This window comes from Drosophila sulfurigaster, chromosome 3 (assembly GCF_023558435.1).
Source record: "Drosophila sulfurigaster albostrigata strain 15112-1811.04 chromosome 3, ASM2355843v2, whole genome shotgun sequence".
Classification (NCBI taxonomy): Eukaryota; Metazoa; Arthropoda; class Insecta; order Diptera; family Drosophilidae; genus Drosophila; species Drosophila sulfurigaster.
In genome coordinates this window covers 48196332-48214369 of record NC_084883.1, presented here as the reverse complement: position 1 = coordinate 48214369, position 18038 = coordinate 48196332, and the positions used below count along the sequence as shown (strand labels likewise).

Sequence of the window (18038 nt, the reverse complement as noted above, 5' to 3'; positions counted from 1 at the left end):
GAAGAAGTTGCGCAAAAGTAATTCTTACTTGATGTGTTCGTTTTTTTGTGTGTTCTTCTTCTATGTTATGTGTGAATCCAAATGCGAATCCGTTTAGTTGGTCCAAGTGGAGCCATCAATCAGTAGCAGCAGCAACAGCTAAGGGAAATGTTTCAGATATGGAATCTAGCAAAGAGTCTGTGTTGCTGCCTAAATGCACGCAACTCACGCACTTGCCACACTTCAGTGTGGCCCCTTGGGGTAAGAACTCGAGCCATAACTCAGCTTGTCGCCTGCGGTTTCAAAAAGAGAAAGAGAGAGAGAGAGAGAGCAGCAGCCAACTGCAGTTATTCGGTGAGGGAAGAGGCTTGAATTATGGCAACCAAATGGTGACTTCAAACAAATCCCTTAAGCTGAGCCTTTTTGTCAACACATGAGATGTGTGTGTGGCATTTCTTCTTTTTGGTCAGTCCGTCGCAAGTTGTAAGTTGTAAGTTGCAAGTTGCAAAAACTTGCAATCCAAAGGCAAATGTAAATCTCAGTTCAACTCTCGACCTTCTTTGGCTGCTTCTGTTGAAAACTTTCCCGTACATTTCCATGCAATAATCCCCTATGAATCTTTTAGTAATCTCTGGGGGGATTTCCCTCTTTTTTTGTTGTAACAATAACTGTTGTAAGCTGTAAACTGTTGCCAAAAGCTAAATCCGTCAGGGATTGTGCAAACTTTAATGCCTTTTAGCGATTTTCAACACTGTTAGTTGTCTCCTCCTCCCGCTCTCTGGCAAAAGAAAAACACTTTAAATAATTACAATGCACAAATACAACTAGAAATGCGGAAAAAAAAGAGCACACCACAATATGGCAAATATGTAAATATGAAAACTACACACACACACACACACGCGTTGCACTTAAATTAGAAGCAACGAAAAGCAAAAAAAAAAAAAAAAAATGGCGGAAAAATAAATTTCAGTGCAAAAGGTCCAGGAAAGCGGCGCACGATCCAGAGAGCAGCCAAGACAATAATATCTATGTCAGAGCTGCCAGCAGCAGCAGGAGTAGAAAGAGGAACAACCACAATAACCGCAACAACAATGCCTGCCACGCCTACTCGACTGGCCGCCCACATTTTGTGGGCAAGCAGCCAGGTAAAACGCCAACGCCAACAGCAAACAACACAAAACTGGAAAACTTTAATCTCTGTGTAATATTTTTCATAAACTCACTGCGAGAGTGAGAGAAGAAGGAGACAAAGGGGGCGTGTCACAGTGCTGGCCACATATTTAATGCTAAAAGTTGTTGAAGTGGTAAGAGAGAGAGAGTGGAGAAACAGCAGCAACTGGAGCATGTGAAGCACATCCGAGTGGGCTACAGACGACGACGGCGACGGCGGCGGCGGATTTTAAGAGCCAAAAGAGGTCAGTTTGTGGCTGCGTTTTAACAATGGTTAAAGAGATGCCTCCAACGGACAATGAACAGTCTGAAGAGAGCGAGGGAAGCAGGCTGTAAATGTGTTGGCAATGCGTTGCCAATTAAACGCGAGGATTAGGCAAATCGATGCAGCATGCAACCAATTGCAATTGGCAGCTGAACTGCCGATGGGAGTTTGGGGCGTGGCTTAAAGACAATGTGACTTAATGCAGCGAACAGCAGGGATTCTGGATGCTGCCTTTTGTCTGTCTGTCTCTCTGCTTGGCATCTTCAGCATGTGTGAAAAAGGGGGCGACAACACGCCCAAGCACACACACACACAGCGAGAGACGCAGACGGAGTCGGAGACGGAGACGCAGACACAGAGCTGAGGACAAGACAATGGCGTGCTCGGTTCGCAGCTTCAGGCAGCTCCTGGGATAACTTTGTGGTGTGCCAAAGTGACGGCGTTGCATGAAAAATGGCACTTGATAAGGCAGCAGCAGCAGCGGAGAAATGGGAAATGGGAAACTGGCTGGAGTCATCCTGTCAAGCAGGAAGTGTGAAGCTGGAGCAGCAGCAAGCCGCGTCTCGTGTGCAGCGCGCTGGATAAGCAACTGTGATGATGAGTTTTGGGCTTGTACCCCGCGGCCTGCCATTTGTCTACGGAGTCAACTCTTTCCTTCCAACCTGCTCCCGGCTTCCCTACCTCTTGTTTTTACCCATTGCTGCAACGTTTTCCCGCTGAGTAAATAGTAAAAGGCGCGTGTCGAGGGCTTTGTGCGGGAATCTCTCTCTCTCTCTCTCTCTGTTGGCTGTGGCTTATGAATGTAAGTAAGTGGCTCTTGGTTAGTTCGTTTGCGCTCAAGTTGCCTGTTCCCATTCCCCAATCCCAAAGCTGTTGCTGTTGCCACTTCCGCATCAGGATGGACCTCGAGTTCCCAGCTGCGATGGAGACAGCTGCATTTTGTCCACTGGCGTCCTAATTTGGCCACGTTTCGCTCCCAATTGGCACAACGGCGGGCTAAACAAACAAACAGCTGTCACAAGACGAGCTGTGACAACAGCAACGAACGGAGGAAGGAGTTGGGAGCGGGGAATAAGCAGGAAAAACGGTGATTGCGGTCATTACGGGAGTTGAATGCAATTCTGTTTATACTACACAAAAGTGGCGTCAACTGCGAGTTGCGAGTTGTGAGCACAAAGAAGCCACAAATAGTTGTGCGAATACGTTTGCGAATGCGAATGCGAAGCAGATGACTGCAATTACTGTATAATAAACTTGTTATGGCTTGTACAGGTAAACAGCGACAGCAGCGATAAATAAAGCCAGATGCGGATGCATAAACTGACGTATATAAATGGCGATATTGTGGTCTGTAGAGTTGCACTTTTAAAGGAATAAATTAAGGTAGATAAACAACAAATGCAGTAAATACTTTGACATAAACAGAGAAATAAATGAAATTCAGAAACAAATGCATTAAATCCTTTATCTGAAATTGAGCTGCATTTATGAAAGAATAAATGAAGAAAGATATTCGGAGAGAAATGCTGAAGGCTTATATTGGGTTACAATTGCAAAAAATTCAAATTCATAAATTTGTATACAGGAAATTCATTGCAGAGTTATGGTTTTATATGAATAATGAAATAAAGGCAAAAATATACAGCGTTGGATTATAATAAGAAAGTGTTCCTAGGAATAAAGAAATAAATGTAGGAACAATTACTCAAACATACGAAAAATGTAATAGTGATTTGCATAAAAATAAATGAAGATAGATATTGACAATACTAAATAAATACTGAATGTATGCTAAATAAATACTAAAAGAATACCAAATAAATACCAATTAAATACCTAATAAATACCAAATAAATACTAAATGATTGTTTAATAAATACTAAGTGAATACTAAATGAATACCAATTAAATAAACGATAACTAAATAAATATTAAATAAATACTAAATGAATACTAAACGAATACTGAATAATTATTAAATCACTTCGAAGTAATACTAAATAAATACAAAATGAAAACTATATAAAAACTAAATATATACTTAATAAATACTAAATGAATACTGAATGAATACTAAACGAATAACTATTAAATGACTTTGAAATAATACTAAATAAATACTAAATGAATACTAAATGCAAACTAAAAGGTGGATAGGAAGTAATATTCATTGACGTGTTACTTAATTATAAGTAAATAAAAAGTGTAATAAGCAAATGTGATAATCTTCAAAGATAAAGCTAGTTATGCACATGAATGTCTAATGATGCCTTAAAAGATATAATTACTTTGGGAAATATACCGAAATAGATGCAGTCGGAATACATACGTCAATATGCAATGGTGTAAATTTAACGCAGTTAGCAAAGATGCTCGAATAAATTCAGATATAACTCGATGCACACATTTGGATTGCAAATTTATTTAGTTATAAATTTGCTCAGACAAGATATGGACTTATAAATGCAGAAATTTGTATCTTTGAAAGTGAATGTACGCATTAAAATGAAATGAAATTAATTATCATTTAGCATACAGACTTCTGCTGCAATCTTGTGAAGTATTTCGAGCAATTTTGTGCCTTAATTTGTAATTTCCAATTTGATTTTCGTCTGCTATTCCCTCTCTTGCTGTTGCTGGGTTTAAAATCGAGAAAGCCAGCAGCTGGCATGCTCATGGGCATTTAACATGCTTGCACGCAAATTGAACACGCTTGCGGTGTCCTAATGAGTATCCTGATGTTCGTGCTGGGATAGAAGACACTTGCCTTTGCTCTACGCTGCCAAAATGTCAATTCAATTTGGGAAAGTTTTAAGGTCATGGCGTGTGCACGAAAAGGGAACGAGTTCTCCCCTCCTTTCTCTCTCTCTCTCTCTTGTCTCTTCCTCATTGTGATGTCTCAATCAAAACGAGCAGCTGGCTTGGTGATGATTATGATCCTGCATGCTGGTGGCTTCTGTTGGCGTGACTGCATTGCCAATCATCGTAAATCAGCGTTAAATTAGCTCATCGATGACACAAGAGAATGCAGCACACTTTTCACTATTGGCCAGACTCGTTTCGTACCCCCTTCCCCTTTCCCCTTCCCTCCTTTGCCATTCTCTCCTCGATGGTCGTTTGCTTGTCTCGTTTTTGCTTGCTGTGCACGTTGCAAATTAACTTAATGTTGAATACTTGGACGAGAGGTGGAAAGTAGAGTTTGTGCTTGCTTTGCTTCCTGTCAGTAGCCGACAAAAGTGTCCTTAAGTGTTGCTAATGCTGCTGCGCAGGAACTTGCTTACGAGACACAAACCAACACACACACACACACAGAGAGAGAGAGAGAGATGCACTCCACTCATACACACTATATACTAATGGGCTTGGCATTGCACTTTTGCTGCCACTTGGCAACTTTTTAATAGAATGAAAATGCTCCTATCTTTAAATGGCGTCGCCGCTGCCCTTTCCCTTGATACCAAGCAGCAACTTGAAGTTCAACTTGAAACTGCAACAGAGCAGGAGGGGGAAGAAGACGAAGAGGAAAGGGGAGGCGGCTCATCTGGAAGATGCGTAGATAAGTTGCCACATGGCAAAATTGCAAAACATCAACAAGCTATTGAAGTCAAGTGCTAAGTGCTCCTCACAGTCTCTCTCTCTCTCTTTCTCTCTCGCTCTTCCCTTTGCGCTCTCAAAGCGGATATTATAAATTTGCAATTTCGTATCCTTGGCACCAGAAATTTGCTTGGAGTTATTTTCGCAAGCGTCTCTAATGAGTTTTCCCCTGTTGGCAGGCGCTTGAAATGAAAATATGTTTGCCTTGTGGCAAGCATCAGCAGCAGCCACTTGAGTCCTGCATCCTTCAAACACAAACACAAACACAAGCACAGACACATACACATACACAGACAGACACACACACTCAGACACTCGTGATGCACCACAATGCAATTCGATGCGTTCGCAAGGCTTTTGCCATTTCAAGTGCTGTGCGCACAGCACTTTGCCACGCCTTCATTTCGTTTCGTTTCGTTCTGACGCCTGTTTTTATCCAACTCTTCGAGTGGATTTTTGTTTTTCTGCCGCTGCTGCTGCTGCTGCTTTTCGCCTTTTGTTTTCCAAATGCCGCTAACAGCTCACTCGCTGCATATGGCGGCCACTTCACTAAGATTTCTTCGCTCCATTTCCCCTTCCCGTCTTTTCTCTATCTCCCTCGCAAGGTGCTAAGGCATGCCTTAAAGCTGGCAAAAGAAAAAAACTGCACGCCAGTTTGCTGCTCCACTTTCTTTTTTCTGCTTTTTTGTGTTCGTTCTGCATATGCTGATTGCGTTTTTTTCCATTTTTCATTTCTCATTTTCTTTGTAGTCGTCGCACTCATGTTTTAACATCAATTTTTTGTGTGTGTATAGCGCGTGGTTCAAAGCTATTCATGAGACTCTTACGAATGATAATGGTTTCGCAAATATTTTGCCACTACTAAAACGGAAGCACAAGTCTCAGAGCATTCAAACAAGCAAAAATCTAACTGAACATTAGGATTTTGTTTAAGTCGTTTGGCTGGAAAAGACAGCTATCGATAGCATTCGAAATGTTTCAGAAGAATTCAAAGGATTATAGTTTAAGATAGTGATAAATGTGCTGCATAATTTAAAGAATTGTAGTATACGATAGGGATAGATGATCTACCTAGTTGTCATTAAAAGAAGCTGAGTTGAGAATTTCGTTTTTATATATTATATTTTTGGGAGAAAACTTTTGCTACGTTTTAAATTCTTTAATTCCAAAGATTATAGCTTAAAATAATGATGTATGTGGAATATAATTGACATTAAAGGTCCTTACTATAATATTCTTGAAACTAAGAATCTCTAAAGCGACTTTGTTCAAATCGTTTGAGCATCGACAGCATTCTAAATACATTAGACGCATTCAATTGATTTTAGTTTCAGATAGCGATAAATGTGCTTCATAATTGACATTAAAACAAGAACAATCAGAGTTCAGAAAGCGCTTCTTCTACTTTCCAAATTCTCGAATTCAAAAGATTATAATTTAAAAGAATGATGGATATTAAATAAAGTTGCCATTAAGAGAAGCTCACTCAAGCTGAGCTAAGAATTTTGTTCTTATATAGTTTTGTAACAGATTTCTACTTTTTTTTTTACTTGAATTCATAAATTTTAATATACATTAAGACTGTTCGACATCGACTTTAAAATTCTGTGAGCTGTGAGTAGCGATTTACTATTAGAGATTTACATAAATAAAAGAGTTTAATTTATAGACCACATGATATCAATTTAAATAAGGTAGTTTTTTCGAAAGTTCAATAACGTATAAAGTTTTTTTTATATTTATGTAAATGCTTGTTTGATTGAAATTCGATGAGGTAGATAACTATTAAAATGAATCTGTTTTCATAACGAACTCGTTCTATTGATATATAAAGTTTGTTTAAGAAAAAAAAGGTAAATGCATATTATGATTTTTTGTATAAAGAACACGTTGCAAAATACGAAATCCGCTTAAATTGCAATGCAGTAAAAAATGTGCAAAAATCTCCTAACCTTTTCACCTTTAATTACTTGCAAAATTGCAAAACAAATAGAGAGAAAGAAATGCAGCTGAAATTAATCCCCTTTTATTTTGTGGAGCCAACACATATTGGAAACGAAGGCAAACAAAATGGTGAAACATATGAAGCACGTGCAAAATTGCATTGGGGAAATGTTATGACGCATATTTCATGCAGATCTGATATCAGGGATTACTAAATATACACACATACATATATATATATATGTGTATATGTATATGAAGTATACGCAGTGCTGACAAATTGTGTAAAATTAAATCATGGCACAGTTTCAGCAGATGCCGCAACATCGAATTGGGAGAAGGAGGAGAAAAGAAGAGAAGAGAGGGAAGGTTGAGGAATTACTGTAAAATGTAAAATGTCAGCTTGGCAAAAATGTCAACGCAACATGCAACAAACAGGCACCGCAACAACATGCAACTGGTAGATAGGCAAAAGCCATAGAGGGGCTGGTAGTTGTTGCACGATGGGTGTGGCAGTTGACACAGATTTAACACACACACACGTAGAGAGAGAAACTCGCTTTGCATGCTGCGACACACGCAAAATTGTGGCCATAAAATAAGCGCTGCATACTTTCGAGCATGCATTGAAAATAAGCAATAGCAAGAGGTGTGTGTGTGTGTATGTGTGTGTGTGTGTTTGTTATTGTGTGCGTTTCAAGAGTCTGTTTAGATATGAGTAGTAGTGGAAAAGTGCAACCGATTTGGCCTGAATCGATTTTCGATTGGCCATTATGCTGCACACACACACACACAACTCACATGCAAAGCATTGCATACTTTCGAGGGCTGTTCTACTATTGTGTGCTAAGCAGCTGACCCAAATCGCTAAGAGCGACTGCCGAGTGCTTGCTCCAACTGGAGTTGGACCGGCTTAACAGATATGCGAAATGCAGCCGCCGTTTAACTCCGGTGTATGTGTGTGTGTGTATGTGTCTGTGTGTGTGCTTCGCTCATTAAAAAACCGTGAGCAAACACAGCCTGAAATGCGACTTTTGCCCTGGCAGCAGCATCTGTTGCCACTCGAGGCGTGTGCAAAAGTTGAATTTTAATTTGAATGTGACCAACTTTATGACTCCGAAATGAGTTCAGCCAACCAGATGGAGGAGAACTCCAACGCACTCTCCACTCTGCACTCTGCACTTAAGCACCTCCTCATGCTTTTATATCATTTTTGCAAGCGATTTAAAAATGTAATTTTTACAGATTTCTCTCTTTTTTTTCGCTTTTGTATTTAATTTATAGAATTTCCGCTATTCGATTTTAACTTACTGCAGTCAAAATAGAGTTTTTTCCTTCGTTGTTGTTGCTGTTGCGGTTGTAAGTGTAGTCATAAATAAAAAGTAAATTGCGTGTGGCTATAAAATCCAATGGAAAAGCAACAACAAAAAGTACTGCAACAAAATCAAGTAAGAAAGGTAGAGTCGAGTGTGCTCGACTGTGAGATACCTGAATCCCAATTTTGAATCAAAGCAACAGTGCGGTATTATTTTTTTAAATATACCAAATTAATATCTCACAAATATTAAATATATACCAAAGGATATATTTGGTATATTTACTGGTATCTCACAGTAACGGCCCAATCTTAATGAATGTAAAAATTGCGGTTTCATTCTAAAAATAGACCAGATTAATATACCAAAAAATACTAACAATACACCAAATGATGTATTTTGTCTATCGCTGATCATTCTTTATGAGTGCAAATCAGTGCGGTAATATCTTAAAATATACCAAATAATGTACCCCAAAAATACTAAAATTTGCCAAAAGCTATATTTTATTTATTGACTATGAGATACCCGCTATTCATTTTGAATAAAATAAGCAGTGCGGTGTAATCATAAAATAAAATAAATAAAATACCAAGTAATACTAAAAGATACCAAGTGTAATGATATAGTACTACATTCAAAATATATTCTTATTCGATTTTTGTCGATTTGTGGGGACAGAAGTGGTCAAATATTTAAAATCAAATTGAACTGTGTAAAATCATATCAAGTGGTGTTAAAGAAAAGTTACGGACGGACGGACGGACAGACAGACAGACAGACGAACATGGCTATATCGTATTGGCTGTTCACTCTGGTCAAGAATGGTAGACTTTATAGGTTCAGCGATGCCACAAAGTTAGAATATCCTTCTACCTTATGGATAGCGGGTATAAAAAATATAAAGAAGCGCACAAATAATATATAAATGAAACGCACAGTGAACGGAACAAAACTTGTTTATTTGTTGTTGCACAGCTGTGCAAAGGACTACAGGATATAAAGTCGTAACTAAAAGAAACTCGCAAGGCAAATACGATTGTACGAGCTGAAAATAAAGCGAAAGGAACAAAGGCAGCTGCTTGCCTGATTATTACAAACTTATTACAAACGTGCCAGCGAAAGGGAAGCAAAGCAAAAGCAAGAGAAATGAATGTAAAGGGAACGCAATCATATACACATATACCATATATATATATATACAATCTTGATATATACTATAAGTATAAGCATAAAAGTGTATGGCAGGGATAAGAATTCATGTGTGTTGTTGCCCATTAAGAGCGTCCCATTGTTGCAAATACAATCGAAATGAAATCCTCACGTTCTGCCAAGTACAAGTAAAAATGAGCACACACACACAAAACACACACACAGAGCGTAAGAAAGGACACAAGCGAGGAGCACAGGACTCGCATTTGCCTACGCTTGTCATATTTCATACACAACGCAAACAGAACACAACAATTAAATTGAATGTGCGATGTGAACGTGGGCTGACAGCCAAGGACTCGTTGATTTAAGCACAATAATAATTCCAAGACATTTGTATAAATTTGCAATTGCATTTTATTGAGCAGCCAGCAAAACATTCAATTTACATAAGCATTCCAGTCTCGCTGTCTGTCTTTAAATGCCAGACATACATTACTCATACGCCTGGTGTGCAAAGACGTTTTATTACTTGACGATTAGAAGCAGCAGCAGCCAACTTCAAAGCAAATAGTTATCCTCTTTCATTTCGTTTATTTTCACTTTCTTGCATTACTTGTGTATTTTAATTGAATGCTCGAAAAGAATGTCACAAAAAGTGTGTCATGTTTTTGTTTTAAGCGAAATTGCTTTTAATTAAAATTGGAATTTCAATATGAAGTTTTTTTTGTGTCTCCTTTCCAAGTTAAGAGCATTAAAGTTTGTTTGTTTCTTTCACTTTCATTGCTCTGCACAAAAAATAATTGCCAGCTTTAAACAGCTAAAAACACAACAACGAGAGGGAAAAACAAGAGAAAACTGTTGACAACAATTTCATTGACACAATTTCCTCTACGCTGTGCTGTGCTTTTGCTCTCGCTCTTTCTTTCTTTCTCTCTCTCTCTCTCTCGGTAGTTTTACTACACAAAGACGAAAAATGTCAGTGACAAAATCGATGCCCTGAAAAGGCAACGAAATAAAACAAAACATTCGCAAAAGCAAAGTCGCAGTAAATCGCACAAAATGTGCACACACACATTCCATTCCATTCCACACACACACACACACATCTCCGCAATTTCTATTCCCCTATTCCCCTCCGAGTCTCTCTCTGGTGTTCCCTAACGGCAGTTGTACGTGTCATTTGGCTGCAGTTTTATTTGGCCAAGCATAATGCGAGTTTATGTTTATGGCCGCGCCGCAGCTTCAGACCTGAAAAACTGGGGCTGATCTTGCACTCGATGAAGCAGAAAACATGCGAAATGAAAACATGACGCGAGATGAGAGATTTTAATACTCTGCGCGGAAGCTGTCGAAAATTGTTAAATAATAAGCCGACTTTAAGGCAGCTTTAAAGCTCACATTTCAGTGCGATAATTTATGAGGTAAGTCACGGAATGCATGTGAGTGAAAGAGTACACTGAAAAAAAAGATCAAGTTCTAAAATCAAGAACATTCATCTTAAAATTGTGTTATTAAAATAAAACCAATTAAAGAACAAATTATTAGAACATTAGTCTGGAAAATGTCGAGTTCGCAAAATAAGACCAAAAATATTAGATTTAGGCTGCAAAATTTTGTAATCCATCGAAATTCCTATAAAGTTTTTATCTATCCTTGAGAGTTTTCGTTCATAGCTTAATTAGTAGAGCTGTCGCGAATCATTCTTCAGTGCTGTTTAAGAGAGTCGAACCGAATGGATTATAATAGTAAATATTTCATGACTAACATTCATTATACAACTAACATAAGTGCACAAACTTAATAACAAACTACTCGTAGAAAAAAAAATCATCAAAAAATATTATGTAATATTTTTTATCTTATTAAATTTTTTCCTCTTTTAATAACTCGTGTCGTACATCAAATGCTCTTGAAATCTAAGTACTTAGTACTAAGAACAATTTCTTGATTTTAGAACTTTCTTTTTTGCAGTGTATAAAATGAAGTCGGTGCTGTGGTGTGCTGCTGACCCTAATCCCTGAGGACGTCGTGACGTCGCAGTGACTTTCAGCACGTTGTGAAATTCTTAAAAATAGATTTCGACTTGGCCAGAAACAGTTGGGCACGTCCTGCCTCTTGGATGTTGGCTCTGAGCTGAGCTGAGCTGTAATGCCATTTACAAGTGGCAGAGCGTGAGAGAACTGAGGGAGAGAGAAGTGAGACGTAGCTAGTTGGCTTGGCCAGACAGATGGGCGACATTTTTTGGGAGAATAAAAATGGAAAGTTTGCATAAAAAGTAAACAGGAAGCGAAACAGCAGGAAGGTAGCTTCACAACGGAAAGCAAAAGCAAAAGCAAACGCCAATGCAGCAGCATCAGCAGCAGCGGCAGTTGCAACTGCAACAAAAGAGGAAAAGCAGCTGCTGCCAGTTGAAGAAGCTGCTAAATCAGGTCAGGGATTTGGTGGAAGCAGTTTCACTTGTTTCTATACTTTTGAATTGCATTATACTCGACTGTTGTTGTTGTTGTTGTGGCTGCTACTTTGTGTCATTTTGTTAGCTACTTTGTTGTTGTTGTTGGTGGAAAGTGAAATTGCGTATACGCCACGTGGCTTTCAATGCAATTTGTGCGAGTCGAGCATTAATTTAATTACACAGTTGTGCAAAATTTAGTATGGCAAATGAAATGCTGCATGGCTTTAGCTGGCTTTATCAGAGGAAGAGAGAGAGGGAGAGAAAATCAGAGACAGAGAGAGAGAGAGAGAGAGAGAGATAAAGCGAGCTGGCTTTGTGTGTCACTGGAGCAGTGTATAAGCAGAAAAAGAGAGACAGTCAAGTCGTTGGGCAAAAGAAGAGCCAACTTTGGCCGACAACCGCAAGCTGCATTTTTAATTGCGCACACGTGCGAGTAGGCGTCAGTGGGCGTGGCACACACTACAGTGCCCAGAGGCTGTGAATGGCAAGGCGAAGCAAGGCAGTTGGCAGTTTGGCGGCTGCTGCTCTACTTGAACTCATTTAGCGTGGAAATTATGGTACGCTCAAGTGGATTTTGACAGGTTCGTTCATATAGCACACACACACACACACATCCTTGAATCCTTTGAAAGTTTTGTGCACGTTTTGTGGCTTCTTCATGCCTGCAGCTGTTGCCAACTCACAACAAATTGGGGCCACTTAAAGACGTCGCCCAGGAGAAGAACTAGGACTACTACTGAGGACTACGAACCACTTGTCTAATTGATATGCAATAAACATTGAACGGCAGACAGGCGTATCACTCGAGAAAAGCCTAGCTTGCATATTGCTCTTGCCCCAAACTGACAACTCGAGCAATCACTATAGACAGACAAACACACACAAACACACACACACAAAGTCCTGGCCAGCAGGCATTTTGCCTTCAACTTGCAACATTTCAGCTTTTTGTTTTGTGCTTGACTTGGCCTGTGAAATGTGGGGTAAGCTTTTGCTACTCGCCTGTCAAGTATTTAAGTTTAATGCGCTTAGTTTGCATTGTTGTTGCTTCCATTGTTTTGCTGCTATTCGTTGCTGCTGTCTAAAATGCTCAGTGGCATTTAACAGAATTGAGTTACAATGATTTCTCTGGTAAACTTTAGACACAAAAAGTGCTTTGCAGCCAATTAAGTTGCTGCCTCTTCACTACGTTGCGTATACGCAATATTGTGTTTAATTTAATTGCATTAACTTTTAATTGAGCAACTCTTGAGCTGGCACTTAAAAAGATATCCGAATATATAATAATTCACTTACTCATTTTGCCATGCAGAAAGCGTCTCAAATTTGTTGTTTGCTGTTTGCTTGTTCTTGGTGTTTGTGTCGACTCGATTTACTTCTTGTGTAAACTATCACGTATACGCCTAGTAGCACATTTTATTACCAACACTTGCGATTGTATCTCGAGGCTCGCTTCAATGAAAATAGAATTTTACACACTTTTGTTGTTGTTATCGATACACAAAACGCATTATCAACAGATACAGCTGACAGCAAACTGGCATTGATACCGCAATTATGTTTGTATTTCTGCGAAATTTGTCATTGCCATTTAAATATGCACATTTAATTTATTTGACCAAATTGCCAACGAACAAAATGTATAAATTTATATAAGTATGAATAACCCACAACCATTAAACGCCCACAAAATTCAATTTGTGTTGAGCGAAATGCGAATTTACGCAGTTTTATATAAACTGTGTGTTTTTGGAGGGATATCGCGCTGTGTTTTGTTAATGCAAATTATGCAAATTAGATGTGTTCTGTCGTAGCTGGATTTCAATTGCACAAACTGAAGTGCTTGATGAGGCAATTTCACAATATACAAAAAAAAAACTGAAGAGGGAAGTCTGAAAAATTGTGGATAAAATATTTTGTGCATTTGCATAATTAACTTTGTTGTTTATACCGATTCATTCTAATGGTCAAACAATATACAACAGTTTATTTTGCACACTGTCATGGCTGGGTAAATTTTTAAATAATTAAACGGTATCTAAGCTGCTAACTTTAAGAAGGAAATGGAAATAAATGGACTGTGAGATACTGGTTTAGAATAGAAGCAAAACGGTGCGATATTATTATTAAAATATAATATATTAATAATGTACTGAATAAGTACTGAACTATACCAAAGGTTGGTATATCGATAAAGTACTATCTTCGAAATATACTATGTCATTCTTAAAATTCATTGAATAAAATACCGCAAAATACTAAACAATACCAACGAATATTTTTGGTATATGGATGAAGTACTAAATTTACAATATACCATAGAGGTCAAAATATACCAGATTCTCAGCCAGTAGGGGTAATTTTCAGTACAAAAGTGTATCACAAATAAGTTCTAAAATTTGTATCCGATTACAATCAAGTTATCAGAATAACAATCAAGTTTTTATAGTCTTGTTATTCGATTTCTATCGATTTGAAGGGGCAGGAGTGGGCGTGGTAAACATTTTAGACTAAATTGATCTGACTGAAAACATAATAAGTGCTTTCGAAAATTATATTTCTATCTCTTATAGTCTTTGAGATCATAGTGTTCATATAGACGGACAGACAGACAGACGGACATGGCCATATCGTCTCTGCTGGTAACGTTGATTAAAAATATATATTTATTGTCAGTACATGCCTTTAATACCCTTCTAACTTATGGTTATGGGGTATGAAAAGGTCGAACCAAAAACTTTAGAATTTTAAATGAAATAAAAGATTAAAAAAGCTTTAAACTGATTAAGCAGTATCTCTACCTCTATATTTATCTCTATATCTTTCACGCTTTTTATGCAGTTCATGCAGCAAACAATTGATGTTAACATATTTTATGCTCTCATAAATGTTTCAAATAATTAAACGATATCGAAGCCCTCAATCTAAAGAAGAAAATGGAAAAAAGGTCTCTCTAGGAATTTAAATAGCAGTCTAGAAAAATAAGAGAAGGGGAAAATGGATATCAAAAAGGTCACTTTAGGAATTTAAACGAAATAGTGTAGAAACTTTAATGCGATTAAACCGTATCCCATCGTCGTTATCTATCTATCTATCTATCTCATATTCAGTTGATGCCGCTTTGCCTTTTCACGTTCTTTATGCAATTCATGCAACAAACAATTTATATTAACATATTTTATCCTCTCATCAGTTTTTCGGAAAAAGTTTTCATTAATTCCTTTGGCCTTTTCGCTTCGCCAGAATGTTGATTAAATTTTTATGATCATCATTTATTAATTAACATTCAAATTTATGCGCAAGTTTTGCACTATACAAAAAACTTACACAAAATGGATTTTTAATGGGCGAAGCATGCAAAATAAAATGTAAGTTCGCTTCAATGGTTTGCAATTGAATGAATACATGAATAAATGTACGCATAAATTAAATCGTATCTGTGTTCTTTTCTCTCGATTTTGCATTGTTTATTATTTATTTTCAATGAACAAATTGGCAAAAGGTTTGAGCCCCTGGATATTATATAAATGGCCAAGGAATTTATGAGTTAACTATTTGCTACATTTAAAATAATTAAAATGCCATATAAGAAATAATAAAGCAACCCTTTGATAGGGTCTCTCTTCTTTTTTGGGTGTGCAAAAAGCAGAACGAAAAGTTGAGGGGCAGAGAGGGAATGAGGGAAAGAAGGCTTCAGTCGGAACTTTGACCAACCGCAAATATTGCGAAACAAAAGCAGAGAACCGGAGAACGAACGAAAAAGGCAGCTTTCTCAAAATTTTAGGCGCTAAGCAAGATTTATGAGCCCCTAAAGAGCCAAAAAAGAGGGAGGCAAGGGAGGCAGGAGGCAAGAGGCTGGGCATTGGCATTGGGGGTCGGTTTGTAGCATTTGGCAAGGCCTTTTCGGCCATTATTTGTTTTAACTGTGCGCATTTCACAGTCTGCGGCCTACACATTTCAATAATTTAAAGTATTTGCGACCATTTGAGAGTATTTGAGGCAATTTGGTTAATGGTCTGTGCCTCTTTCCACCAAAGGGTTTTCCTCGAAACCAGAACAGGAAGAGGAAGCAACACCGAATCGCAGAGTCATATAAATAACGCGCATAAAGTTTTAAAGACAGCGCCCAGATAAAATACACGAGCGAGAGAGCAACACAATGAACTTAAAGCTGTTTGCACATGTGACGCGGCTCGGGCGTTGCACATCAGAGCAGAGCCAAGGCACGTGTGTGTGTGTGTGTGTGTAAAGCAGTTCAAGGACTCAATGCTGCGTTGCGCTCTGTACTCTGTACTCTGTGCACAACCCAATTACGCAAAATGTTCTGTAGAGAAACCGAACTGAACCGAAAAAGTGAAAAAAAGTATGAAGAAGGCGATTGCGTCGCAAGCCGCAAGTGCTGCAAGCAAAAAAAGCTGCCAAGCCAACGTAACATGCAACCTTTAACCCGTTGCAAAGTAAAGGCAAAGCAAGCCAAAGCCGACCTAGAAAACTGGCAACTGAACTGAACTCAGCTGAACTGAACTGAACTGAACTGAAGAGAACTGAGAGCTGAGGCGAGTTAACCACACACACACACACACAAACAAACACACGACGACTCGACATATGTGTTGAGTTGTTTTCAAAGTTGGCGTGCCGTAAATTCTTGTTTATGCTAAAGCAAAAAGATAAACAGAGCCAAGTGCCAATGCCAAAGGGGGCAAAAAAAAGCAGCGCAATTTCTCACAAACTCTTCTTGACTGACTGCCTAAACTGACTGACAGACAGCCAGAGTCAACGTTGTCTAGCACACATTTTATGCATAACAACATTCAAGGACATCAAGCGAGAGTTTTGTGTGTGCGAGCGCCTCTGTCTCTGCCTCTGCCTGCAATGTAAGTCACGAGTTTTTGTCTCGTTGCGCCTGCAGGTTATGCAACACTTTTTTTTTTATTTGGACGCCACACCGCATTATTCATCATTCTCTGTGCTCGTTGTTATCGTTGTTGTTGCTAATTGTGTCGCTGCTAATTTGTGTAGCTAATTTGTTAAATTTGACACTCTCACACACACACTCAAGCACATCAGTATACGTATACGAATTAATGACGTCAAAAAAAGCGTTGAGCTCGTTTCTCGCTCGCTTTCTCTCTTTCTCTCTCTGTCGCTTTCACTCGCTTCGTTATGTTTGTGCGTGTGCGTTTGAGCAGCTGTGCGCTGTATCTGTATCTGTGTGTGTGTGTGTGTATGCTGTAACTGTATGTGTGTGTGTATGTTTTCACTTTCGCTTTTCATTGATTTTTAAGCAGCGCGCGCGAGCTCACAAAAGTATGCAACACTTTTTGTCACTTCTCGTATTTTCATTTGCGTTTCCCGTTTGCGTTTGCAATTATCACACTTTTCAACGCACTTTGATTACGTTACGTTTTAGACACATTCATTGGCACTTACACTTTGATTGCGGCGCGCATGAAATACTTTCGTCTTCGCTTCGAACACAAGCTCTGTTGTGTTGTGTGTGGCAGCAAACGTTGTGCTGCTCTCGCTGCCAAAACTAAACTGAAACTGAAACTCGCATGTGACCAAAGCTCTGTCGCAGCAGCAGCAGCAGCAGCAGAGCTAACAGAAGCAGCAATAGCAGTTCAAAATAAATACTGGTTACAGTTTTCTGTGTGTTTTGCGCGTCGTTGGCGGCGCAGGCGCCTTTGCTTACAACTTTGGTTACAGTTCACGTCACACTGTTGCTGCTCAGCTTCTCGCTCTCTCGGTCTTTGAGTTTGCTTCTCATTTTCACTCTCTGTTGGGTTTTTTGTTTACATTGCGTGCGCTGTGAGTTTGGTGTATTTTTAGGTATGTTTACGTGGGTTGGCAGCGGGCAAAGCAAAGCAGCATTTTTGTTGGGGGGCTGGTCAACGTGTGAAACGTATTTGGCGCCTATAAATAAAATTACGCATACGCCACGTGGTCTGCGTGAGCTACAAATGCAGCTCAGCTTTTAAACACACACTCTTTTCAATACAAAATTTATATTAAATTTGAAGCAACATTGACAAAAAAGTTATCAAGTGGTTTCAGTTTGCCAATTTCAATTGTGAAATCGAAAAGCCTGCGGCATGATTTGTGAGTCCGAGCGCATTAGGAAAGTACGGACTCAATTTACAGAAATCCAACAAGGCAG

General features: G+C 38.8%; 1 protein-coding gene across 3 annotated transcripts in view; it reads right to left on the bottom strand.

Moving 5' to 3' along the window:
* The window catches only part of LOC133841405 (uncharacterized), a 54565-nt gene extending 37163 nt beyond the window's left edge, over positions 1–17402 (bottom strand). For all 3 annotated transcript variants that reach the window (XR_009894301.1, XM_062273839.1, XM_062273840.1), the window contains exons 1-2: positions 17312–17402; positions 13175–13330 (exon numbers count right to left, since the gene is read on the bottom strand). Coding sequence is in view for 2 of the 3 variants with exons in the window: in XM_062273839.1 (XP_062129823.1) it covers positions 13175–13178 (4 nt within the window). In the remaining variant the exon portion in view is untranslated. The remainder of the gene's footprint in view (positions 1–13174; positions 13331–17311) is intronic.
* Between the last annotated feature and the right edge of the window lie 636 nt (positions 17403–18038).